At 33.3% G+C, this 12748-nt stretch overlaps 2 protein-coding genes across 2 annotated transcripts; both read right to left on the bottom strand.

The window, feature by feature from the left end:
• Positions 1 to 792: 792 nt before the first annotated feature.
• Positions 793 to 3615, bottom strand: LOC143587909 (gamma-interferon-responsive lysosomal thiol protein-like). Its single transcript, XM_077069069.1, has 5 exons — positions 3322 to 3615; positions 1652 to 1717; positions 1428 to 1568; positions 1250 to 1342; positions 793 to 1160 (listed from the first exon to the last, which is right to left on the bottom strand). Exons 1-5 carry the CDS (start codon positions 3589 to 3591, stop codon positions 936 to 938), a joined length of 795 nt encoding a protein of 264 aa, XP_076925184.1. The 5' UTR covers positions 3592 to 3615; the 3' UTR covers positions 793 to 935.
• Positions 3616 to 5148: 1533 nt separating this feature from the next.
• On the bottom strand, positions 5149 to 8650 carry LOC143587905 (gamma-interferon-responsive lysosomal thiol protein-like). Its single transcript, XM_077069066.1, has 5 exons — positions 8289 to 8650; positions 7595 to 7660; positions 6626 to 6766; positions 6454 to 6546; positions 5149 to 5714 (listed from the first exon to the last, which is right to left on the bottom strand). The coding sequence occupies exons 1-5, from the start codon at positions 8583 to 8585 to the stop codon at positions 5487 to 5489; spliced, it is 825 nt and encodes a 274-aa protein (XP_076925181.1). The 5' UTR covers positions 8586 to 8650; the 3' UTR covers positions 5149 to 5486.
• Between the last annotated feature and the right edge of the window lie 4098 nt (positions 8651 to 12748).

The following is a 12748-nucleotide window of genomic DNA, read 5'->3' as shown; positions in this document are numbered from 1 at the left end:
CTTATGGCTAATTCCCAAAGTTCTTGACTCAACCTCTCTAAGTAAATTCCAGTTTATAAACCTAATTGGATGTATCGGTAAGGTTATCTCCAACATGTTGTTAATAGACTCAAACATGTCATTGGGTTGGTTATATCGATGTGTACAGACCTCTTTTTATCAACGAGACAATATCATGGCTAAAGAAATCAAAGTTGAGTACTCTGCTATTCGATATCAACTTTGAAAATGCCTTCAATTCTCTCAACTGAAATCTCCTGTGTTGTGTCAATTAATCTTTCTACCACTTTGGGACTCCGGTTCTTGTAATCGGGTCTCACCCACAATGCGGGGTCCATCAAGGTGATCTGCTTTCCATGTTTATCTTTTTTCTAGCCATGGAAGCTTTCACAAGCTTTGTTAATAGTGCATATTATGGGTATTTTTCAAGGCCCAACTTAGATTTCTCAAGAGTTTGTTTTAAACTTACGAGTACTATTGGATGTACGCCATTATTGGGCGTCCCCCACCGACTGGTCCAACACCGACATGAGAAGGTAAATCACATGGCCCCAAGTAAATTGGGTGATGCTTACTTGGGTGATGCTGGAATTTGATCCCAGACCCCCACATAAATTCTCAACTGCTTACTATTCTATTTTCTATATATATAAGCAGTGTAATCAAATACCAACTTTTATTTTAAAGAGTTTACTCTTATGAAATCAGGATTTGTGATGATAATAAGGTATTATTCACATAACAGTGAAGAGTATAAAGCAGCCCTCAAAACAGTTATATGAACAAAGACACTAACCGCATGCATGCAACAAACTTTGTCTAGATCGGTATCATAATTATACATGTTTATAAGTTACCAATACACCACTTAAAAGTCCACAACCCCAATAAAAAGTAGCTACTAGAAAGAGTTGTAAAAACACACCACATTAACCTTACATGGATTCAGCCAAGTTAACGTAAGAAGCATCGGTTGCTGAGATGGTTTCCGAAAGTCTTGACTTTGACTTTGAATTTACGTCTTCTTTATAGCATACATTATTAAAACGTTTCGCACTGTAGTTTGGAGTGGTGGTCGGGAGGGATAAACCGAGGCAAGCTTGGGGCACGTTTGATCCTTTATAAGCTTTACATATGAAGCTTATGAAATATGGGTAATCCTGCAACTCACAAAACAATATTTTGTCAAATGTCAATTTATGTTACAACTTACAAGCTTACATTATTAACAATAAAACAAAATACTCACATCATAAAGTGGTTGACCGTCCACAACGACCCATGGCACATAAGTATGAGGAGGTTCAAGAGCGTTTATTTCATCCGCATATTGCAGCGCAAGCTGCATAATACATGTATGATTAATAAATCACAAATTAGTAATTCAACAAATGATGTGTGGATAAACATGTAATCAAGTAACTAACCTCGTAACTGTACCCACTAGTAATGCAATCAGTAACAGGTTTCGGGTCCAAATTGAGTTTCTCAAAACAAGTTCCCCATTCATCATATTTCTCTTCATTAATTAAACTTTCCACACAATAGATAAAAGGGAAGTGGTCACTCTGCATTAAGATAACAGGAAAATGGTCACTGAAGAACAATTAAGATGCTTGACTATAGTCAAAAACACTTTGTTGAATCTTACCACTACAGGCCAAGCATGGATTGCACAGGCCTCTACATTATTTAGCACACATTCCCATTCACCATGCTGCAACAAAAACAACATGAAATCATCTTAGCTTGTTTGTGGTGTTTAAGACTTTAAGTATTTAGCGGTAAGCCTGTAACCATATTTGATCATCATGCAATGCAATCGGCAAACTTAGTTTCTATACAATTAGATGGTTGTAAAAATCTCTACTAGGTTCCAATTAATCGCTAGTCGTTACCCCATCAACTAGTTACAAAGTAATCGCTATTTGGTTAAAATCAGTCAAAATTGAAAACTTTATATATAAATTTGGTATGTGTATGTACATCTAGAAAATTACACATAAATTCCAATTTGATTAATCCCTATTAATCCAGATTAATCGCTAGACCCAACCCCATCGCTCGTGTAGCTCCTAGCGAGTTCTACAACACTGCTTAGGGGTGTAAACGACCCGACCCGCTCGTGAGTTACTTGAGATCGACGTGTTAAAACTTGAATCGAGCCGAGCTTAAACGAGCTTGACCCGAGCTTTTATTAAGGCTCAGTTAATAAACTAGCACAAGCTCGAGCCAATTCGTGAGCCTAAACGAGCTTGAGCTTTTATTAAGGCTCATTAAATAAATTAGCACGAACTCGAGGCGACTCGTAGGGCTGTCTGTTCGTGTCTTAACGTGTTTAATAGGTTAGAGACGACACACTTTACACAAGTATCAAACATGAATACGACTCTTTTAACTACTTTATATGGCATGGCTATAAGACGGTTCTATCTTTCATGTATCAATAAGGAGAAATGACGGAGCATAACCTACTAATTTTGAATTATTTAAAAAAAATAAAAAAATCACACACCGCACTTCTAAGTTTCATGTATCAATAAGGATAAATGACGGAGCATAACCTGCTAACTTTAATTATTTAAAAAAATCACACACCGCAGTTCTAAGTTTCGGCCCAGGAACCTAAACCACATTCTTATTTATATAATTTTAATTTACCATACTTATACACTAACTATTACTAAAAGTAAACATGTGATAAAAATAATTAAATAATATGTATCATAATATATATAAAAGCTAAAAAATATATCTATATCTATATTCTCTAATAAAAATCTACATGTTTTGTCACTTGTCACTCCAAATTTAATCCTCACAAAATTTTTAAAATTTGTTATTATTCATTTATTAAAATACATATAAATTTAGTAACTATTAATTTTATCTATTTTTTTAAAAGATTTTTTTGCCTAATTCCTAATTTAGTAAATTAGCAACATATCAAAATGAAAAGCTCGGACTAAAAAAAAATTACTAACTATCCTATAAACTATATTTTCCATTTTTTAAAACTAAATAAACTAAAAATACGGTCTTTTTTCGAAACAATTTTCAAACTACTAAAATGCTATAAATAATAAATAACAAACGAGCCGAGCTAAAGCTTTATAAATACAGCTTTAAACGACCTGAGCCCTCTAAAACTAAAATAAGCCTAGCTCGAGTTTACACGAGCTCGGGCTTGGCTTAGCCTATTTATACCATCATTTTACAATTCCACTACAACTTTTTCCTAATCTATCAAATGATTAAATCCAGATCATGCAAACAATTAACGAAAGGTAAAACCTAATAATTTGAATCAATTAAATGAACCTGACAGACGATAGTCCCATTGGACCGAAGCTTAGCGTTTCCGTAGGGACTGAGCTTGAGATCAACGATTGAAATCAGTCCGTTATCGAATATCTTATACAAATAGTTGAGTATAAAATTCTCGCAGTACGGACACAGAGCTTCGTAATATAACGACAGTTCAACTTTCTCTCCGGCGGCCACCGGCGACGGCAGCACGGTGGCAGCTATGATTAGAAGAAGTGGAAGAATAAGATTTGATCGGCGATTATTGCGATGATGAATCTCCATTGTTGATGAATGATGATCTTACTACCTACCTACCCCACACTGTGATTTGAAGAGTTGAAAACTGTGAGTTTGTTTGTTTTGTTTATAGAGATGATGTGGTTAAGAACTTATAATTAGTATTCGTATTGGAGTTATTTACATTGGTGCCATTATGTATTTATCTCGTTTTGGGGTTTTAGGGAGCTACCTACCAAAAGGGTGAAATCGTCCTTTTCATTATTTTTGTAGAAGGGTTGAATGTAAAATTTGTCCTGTTGTTGAGTAAGGAACAGATCAGAGTATATTAATATACAGTGAGCTTATCCTCGTAATTGGCACCATAATCTTATAAATAAATTGAACTATGTAATAAAAAGTTTGTTTATTTATTCGATTAGCTAAATGAATAAACACAAAGGTCATTTTCGTTCAATTATATTTCTGAACATGTTAGATAAGGTGTTCGTTAACATCCAATTATATTCGTTAATGTTTGTTTGTTTATGTTTATTCATTAAAAGTTTCTTTTTTAATATATTTTAATAATTTTTCTAATCTTGTTGTATAGATTTAATCAAAATTGTATACTATAAAAATGTATATGAGTGTTATATGATAAATGTTTATGTAATAACATATGAATATGAGTGCTAGAAAACACCAGCACAAACTTGGTGGTCATACCGACTCATTGAAACTTATCATTTTCGGTTAGAAAAATCAAATAAAACATTGTTTATGTTCATTTGTATTTGTATACTTGTGCTCTTCAACCGCTCGCGATCAAGTTTATTTCCTTAATATAAACACGCGAACAAATAATTTCGTTCTTGTTAGTGAATCTTTCGTTTGCTTGATAAAAATTTAACAGGCAAACATGAACAAAGACATCGTCCGGTTCTGTTCATTACAGCCATTGACATTTGTGTGGGGGATGAGTTTGGTGAGGTACGAAAAGTGTGGAATCGTCTATCTGACCATGTGAGTGGTTTTTTGGAAACTGTGAATATAAAATTTGTCATGTTGAGTATGCAAAAAAATGAGTAAATTAATAACCAGCACCTGCACCTCGTGGTGTATATTGTATTGAATATACTTGGTTTAGTTAGCATAATTAGAGGATGCTATCTTTATTGTCAAATTTGTTTATCTACTAAATATAACAATATAAGCATTATTGTATGAGATTTGATCTTATGATGGAAAAATGTTATGTAATGCTAGGTTGTTCTTATATTCCCACAACCTGCTCGGCTGTTCTTATATATGGTCTTTCTTAAAAGTAGAAACCGACTTTCGGTCAAACACAGGCTCGTTCGGCGGTTTCCACAAGCACAAGCTTCATTTCGCGATTTCCACAAACACGTCATCATATTGTAGGCAACGTTAACCAATATGTCACTTAAAAAGGATCTGAATTAAGAAAACCACAAGGAGTGAATTAAGAAAACCACATTATCACAAAATCATAAAGATCCACCACCTTTTTGTGGAACCCATATGTTATCCATAAAGATCCAATATTCTACAAACCAACCGTAATAGAATATTCTGAAGATACAAGAGGCTTTACAAACATAATAAAAGATTATGCTGATTATTTAGCTTTTCAATACATGCCCAATAGTTGTAACTAATTAAGTAAAGCAATATACACCATAATATGCTTTTGTCATCTACATAAAGTACAACATTCAATATTCAAATAGCAACATACCCACCCCTGTTTAAACTTCAATCACATAATTCGCCCGTCAAGAAACATCGTTTGAACTTTGTTACTCTGATAAGAGAAACAACGTCCAGACATCATTTTTTAACGTGCAGATAGCACTTTATAAAAACTATTACACAAATTTACATTGGGGTTTTTAAGTTTTTTTTCATTTGCTTGCAGTGGATTGTGTTACCTTCTTTTATGCTGCCCTGTTTCTGTTAAACATTAAGGACATAAGATTTGATCTTAACTTTGACAACAAAGGACTTGATGAGTCATCTGGATAAGTAACTGGATGAAGAGGGATGACCCTTTCATGAGGGGCAACAATCGGGTTTTTAGCTGATGCGAGACACCTCAAACAAGCTTTAGGCAAAGTTGGCCCCGTGTACATTCCACATATGTTGGTTATAATGTAAATGTAGTCCTGAAACAATATATCAAAATGAGTTTATGATGAAATGAGTAGCTCTAGTATGATGCGGGTTGACCATCGAACACTTTTGTGTAAGTTTTCTTTATAAATAATTAACGTAACAATTATGATTCAAAACAACATCGTCTATTCAGGAATGTTGACAAGTAGGCCACCCAACTATTCAACTTTTTTCATAAAAATGACGTAAATATTGAAACTAGTTTACGTGATACCAAAATATATATGTGGTTTTGTGTAGATCAAATCCAGTCAAAAACAAGCTAGGTGATGAATACTGAATACGACCAAAGTTTTTCAAACAAACAAAGATACTCGTGGTTACTTTTTGTAATATGTGAATTAAAAAATTATCAAACGCCAAAAGGATTGAATGAGGCTTTATCGTTCATATGATTTTTGTTAAATTTGGTATTACCGAAACTGGATAGATTTTTTTCTTTGAACGACACAAAACTGGATACGTATTTGGATGAATTGTAAAGTAATTTTAATAGTTGGGTGCGGGCATGTAAACGAACCAAACATTCAGTGAACAGTTCATGTTCCATTCTTGTTCATTCAGTTCGCTTGCAAGCCCTATTTGGGTGGTCTTAGGCTCTTAGCAAATACATTAATGTTTCAACGGTTAGGATATAAAACACTTTCCAAATTGACCCGTTCATGAGTAATATATTACGGCTATAAATTAAAGTATTGATGGTTTAAGAGTAGAGTTGAAGAAACTAACATCATAAAGCGGTTTTCCATTGACAACAACCCACGGGACATATTTCTTTGGTGGCTGAAGAGAATTTGTCACGTCTGCGTATTGTAGTTCAAGCTGCATGATGTGAATTCAAATTAATATGTGGATTTTAACTTTGCTCAAATAATTAATTAAACATGTGAGAAGTGTTCACCTTGTTTCCTAACCCGCTAGTGTAACACTCCTTCACGGGTGTTGGGTCCAAACTTAGTTCTTCAAAGCATGATTCCCACTTATCAAACTTGTCATAGTAGAGGTATCTTTCCACACAGAAGATGAAAGGGAAGTGATCATGCTGCATACAGATTACATGTTTGAGGAAAATAAGATTCATGAATGTCAAATAGTCACTTGAAATGATTTAAACATATTGTGTAACACTTATACAAGTTAAAACATATAGATCATCACAGTGTCAAATTGTCATTTACATACACTTGGATTAATTATTAGTACACTGCAAATAAAGTTCAACTACAAGCAAGAAAAGTCAGTCAGAAATTGAACTGCACAGATGTACTCACTGATTTAACATAGAAGCAGATATTAATTATCTCGATAAAGATATCTAGTCCCGATTTACAATCCTAATCAGTGTAGTAAAAATTGGAATTACTCGGCGACTAGTCGCTAATCGGTGGGTTACTGATTGATTTTTTGCTAATGGTAGCATTAGTTGGTAATCGTCAAATCGGTCAAAAGTCGGCCCAAATCGGACCAATTTCTTAATTTTAATTTTAAATTATTTTTTGAAAGGCAATTAGACCTTGCTTTTCTCATTAATTTGTTATGTTTTAGAAGTATTTATGTGAACAATTATATGTAATTTTTCAAAATATATATGTATTTGAAAATATTACATATAGAAATTTCAATCCGATTAATCAATAATCAGTACTCGGTACCCACCGCCCGGCTAGCGACTAGCGAGTTCTACAACACTGATCCTAACAATCACGATTAGATCAAAACAAGCTAAGCTTACTACAACAAAAATCAATATATTCAAGTATGTTTGGATTTCCAATCCAAACTATAACAAATCCAGTCATTCAATCATCACCAAAATCATGTTCATCCTAAAATTCGAAATATTACAGACACAAAAGAGGTCAAATCTTACCACATCAGGCCAAGTATTAATCGCGCAGGCTTCCACGGTATTAAGCAAACATTCATTTTCACCATGCTGCAATTATCCACAAAGAACAAGCAACAAGTCAGATCTTATTATATTCCTACTTAAAACCAGCGCTGTCCAAAAAGCTCGAAGCTCGCTCGGAAAAAGCTCACTCGGATCGACTAGGATCGTAACTGAGTCGAGCCGACTCGATTTGTAAACGAGCCATGGCTGGCTCGCTCGGTTTGGATCAAATTATTTTACTTTTATTTTATTTTCTATATATTACTATATTAGTATTCTACATATAACCTATATATATTATTATGTATATGTAAAACTTTTTTATCTATTAATAATATCTAATACATATGTTATGTAATTATGTATTTGTTAAATTTGATTTGAACTTGTTAAGTATTATGTTAAACTTATTTTGTATTCGGTTGAACTCGTTATGTACTTTGTATTTGGTTGAATTCATTAAGAGCTTATTTTGTATTCGGTTAAAGTTTATTTATAAAATTTCTGTTTTATAACTGATCCGAGTTCAAATTTTCAGCTCGGTTTCAAAATCGAATCGAGAGTCCAAGCTTGCCCTGGCTCGGCTCGTAAACAGCCCTGCTTAAAACCTAAAATTACATCCTAATTACACAATTCTAATAATAATAATAATAATAATAATAATAATAATAACCTGGCAGGTGATGTTGCCGTTGGAGTTGACCTTAGCGTTACCGTACGGATACAGTTTCACATCGGCTATCGCATCAATACCTTCGGTAAACACGTCGATCAGATAATTAACAATAAAATTCTCGCAGTACGGACAGAGTGATTCGTAGTAGACTGTAACTTGAACCTTCTCGGCTTCAGTTACTTGAACGTTCTGCAAATCTTGCACAGGAACGATCTCAACAGAATCAGTTGATGATGAACACGTGTTGAGTGTTAATAAGCAGATTATGCAGATAAGGAAGATACGAGCTTCCATGGTTGGTTCAAGTTTTGTGGAGCTTCAATGTCAATGCTTTGTTTGAGTGGTAGTTATAGAGTGGGTATTAATGTATGATGATATTTTGGGTAGTTTGGAGGATTTACAACTTTGGTACTCTTTTTTGTAGTTATGTATTTGCTATATTTGTTTTGAGTTATAATTTTACGGGTGTTTACTATCCGGTTTAGTCAATTAAACCAGACTAGTCAATCGCACATGTCTAACTGTTTAGTGTGGTTCGATTTGAAAATTGTTTTTTATTTAGTTTTTTTTAATCTTTGGGTTGTATTATGTTTTGAAAAGACAAAGTGGAGTTTAAAAGTTTATATTGTAACTTATTAGTCGATATTAGTTTATACTGGTAGTGTGAGAAACTGAGAAATGATATTTCTAACTTTAACTTTTGTTGACAATGACAATCGCACTCTAATGGAAAACTAATTATGTATGTACTTGATGAACAATTGACCGGTTTTAATGTTAATCAAAATGTTGTAGATTATTTTGAAACGACATTGGAAGTGTCTGGATTAGACAAATTAGTTTTTTCGCTAAAGTGGGATTGTCATTGGCAATAAAAGTGGAAGTTTGCAGTGTTATTGATAACATTAAACATTGTCTGTATGAATTATTATCGGTCAATGAGTTATAGTATGGATTATTAGAATGCAATTTGTATTTCTAAAATGATAAGCTCATTCATGAATACTGCACACACATAGTGAAACTTCATTTTTTTGATTTAGTATTTACAGAATCGATTAGTGGATCGAAATGTTAAACCTGGTTTTTTTTTTCAAACAGTAAATTGTTCGATAGATTATAATTGTTTATAAACATCTCTTGTGTTTCTTTCAAAGACAAAATAGGACACAAAATCAAAATATTAGTAGTATAAGGGGTAATTCTGTTGTTCTTCTATCTTTCGCTGTAGAGTGCATTGATCAACATGCATTATAATAATAATAATAATAATAATAATAATACATACAAGTGTATAACAGGCCTCCATGGACTAAGGAGCTTGCGGCTCTTGTTTGGACAAATCAATACAAAATCAACCTAACATTTTAGATCTTATATTATGATATAAATAACTTATATACATAAATCCTTGTGAAAGGAAAAATGCAATCAAGTTTTGAACAATTTTTTTTGTATGATGTTAGGTAGCTATCTTATTTTTTTTTTCCCATAAAAATTGAGGCATCTCCTAATATAGATTTGTTACTAAGAAAAATTTTATAAACAATTTATAACTAGTTTTTTTAATCCCATGCATGCCGAACCTACAATGTATGATAAGTTGTTGCATAATCCCATGCCATGCATATTTTATGGCGGACGTCTTTTATCTTTTCGTTCATTTTTCACCCTAGTCCTTGTAACACGACATTAATTAGTTGTCTCTTTTTCATCCATAATGGACATGTTTGCGCAACACCTTGTGGAGTCATAGGAAAATTGTTACTGTTGGCTAAATATATATATAAGTAATATTTGCCTATATATGTTGATACTTAAATTTCGGTTCACTGACGAAGTAAACAGTGTTATTGTATTATTGGTTTAGGGGTCTAGGACACTTTGAGCAATGCACATTGTATCGTGTACAATGAGCATAGATATCTTTGATACGGCTATGCACGTGAAGTTGGATTGTCGTCATATTGAAATAAGTATACAATGTTTAAAATAAATCGGCATAGACAATTCGCAACATGACAGTAAAGTTAACTTTTAATTACAGTTTGCTATCTTGTTGTCTGTGGTAGTCTTGTTGTTGAGTTCATTTATTGTGACTTTGCTCTCGAGCGGGCCCAATGCTTTCAACCTTGATATTTTGGCAGTAGTTGGGTAGGTATGTTTTGGTTAGTGTTCCTTAAATTTGTAAATTTCTTTTAGTCTATTACCAGCTGACATGCTTTGGCTTTCCTATTTCTAGGAAGTATGGGTTGATGAAGAAGGTGGTTGATTGTGTTGATTACAATTGTGCCAATCTTGTTGGCACAAAGATATAGATATCAAGCAGTACCTCTTGTGTTATGTGAAAATATATATATTTTTTTTAAAACACCAAGTGTGCTAGAAAGTTATTTATCTAAATGACATGAGTTTTTTTTTTCTAAAACAATGAAAAATGTTTGAACATTAAACAGCAAGTGTGTGTTACAGAAACAACATGAAAATATATATTTTTCTAGAACTTATGTTGTTTGTTTTTTATACCTAAAATGATAGAGCAGCCTGTTTAGTGTCCGAGTTGAGTTTTCTTCAATGATCTCAATGCATACATAATTGGTTACAAACTTACAATGTAGAATTGCAAAACATATGAAGACAAACCAGTAAAATTGTCACACCTGGCTTCGGAGCATAGATATGCCACCAATAGTTGATACCGGCTTTGTAAATATATTAGAATTCATGTTACGCAACAACAAAGAAAATGATTAAAATATTAATTTACACATCGTTGTTTTGTAACGTCATCTATGAACTTCAAACTCCAAGAGTATGCTATTCTTGTACCTCTATGCATAATTACCTGAAAATACTTTAAGAAACAGCCAGTTATGTGCTAGTTATATGCTGGTGAAACGTTGACTAACACAAAAGTATTTAAAGTTCATTATTTCACAGTAAATAGGTTTGTTCACTCAATAGGGTGGCGTTGACTCTAAGTGCTTACTGCTTACCAACTAAATACACACATGATACTATCCCTTGAGCCCTGTGGTAGTTAACAACAATGTTGCCAATAAAGGGTATAGTTTGCGAGTCATTTTTCAATGTAATCCAAGTTTTAGGGTTGTCTACATGGAACACAAGTTTATAACCACTAAGTTCGAATATTTTTTTTCTAACATCACTGCTAACTGGAAACACATTAGAACTCCAGTTACCAACTTATGGTTGGTTCTCCAACTAATTGTCAGAGTCAACGAATCTTACAAAGGTGTAGGCAGGACGATTCAACAAGTGTGCCCTCTTCTGAAATTCTATGAGGCTCAGTCTAGGTTAATACCATAAGAAACAAGAAAAACACATCAAGACACTAATGATACCATTGTGGCTAGCTCCCTTCATGCTACTTCCCAACCGCTACTACCATCACACCCTAAAATAGGCGGCTAGAAAATCCGACCAACAACAACCCTACACCGATTTTTGCACTCAATATCAACGCAATATCGGTGGCCAATGACGAGATCCTTTGAATGGGGGTCACAATCAAGGATTCCACGGTTGCCTAAGTTCATCATACTACCATAGCGGGTCTCTAAGGTTTACTCATGTTACATGTTTGCTACTCGTTTTCTAAAATGACAACTAACAAATATCATCCAAACAGTTTGTTTGTTGCGAGTAACATTATTGAGATCATACTTATCATCAGCGGCGGCTCGGGCATAGGGTGATGTGAGTGACTGGCAGAGGCACTTAATTTTCGAGGGCACAAAGTTTTATATACATGTATATTTTTATGAAAAAGAAATATGTATATTTAATGTTTTACTCTAATTATACGACAATTAAGTTGGTCTAGTGGTAAATGTATGATTTCTACTCCCAAAAGGTTGCAAGTTCTAGTCTCACTTGAGACATTTTTAGTTTATTTTTACACACAAAGTTTTTTTACACAACCTAAATCATAACCAAGTAAGCTCATTTAAAAATTTAATTGTTTAAACCAAACAAAAAACCCATTTATATAAGGCCTAAATTTTTTTTGCTTATAATATTTCGTTACTCGTTAGAGTCTACGAGCTTTTTATATCAGCTCAGCCGAGGTATATAATTCTCGAAGACAGCCTTGCTTATCATTTTATAAAATTAGGACGCAAACATGCAATATAGGTAAACTGGAAACATACATGTAATTATTATTTTTTTTAAAACAATTTTATTTTTATAAATAAAACCTGGAAAAAATCTCAAAATAGGTATTTTAAAAAAACCAATTTCAAGTTTTAGATACATTTCTCGTTAAATTCCAAAAATAGGCATTAAAAATTAGCCATGGCCAATAGTTTGTGTGACGAAATGAGTAGTTTATAGAACCACTAAAAATACGTCACGTGGCCATAAACTAACCGAAATGAGCACGTTTCATACTTGCTTAGTCGCCATGAGCAAAGAAGACACATGCCTTGGTA

This window comes from Bidens hawaiensis, unplaced genomic scaffold, assembly GCF_021521415.1.
Source record: "Bidens hawaiensis isolate Kalapana, Puna unplaced genomic scaffold, B.hawaiensis_p1.1 tig00035917_1, whole genome shotgun sequence".
Lineage (NCBI taxonomy): Eukaryota > Viridiplantae > Streptophyta > Magnoliopsida > Asterales > Asteraceae > Bidens > Bidens hawaiensis.
This window is presented reverse-complemented; position numbering and strand designations above follow the sequence as displayed.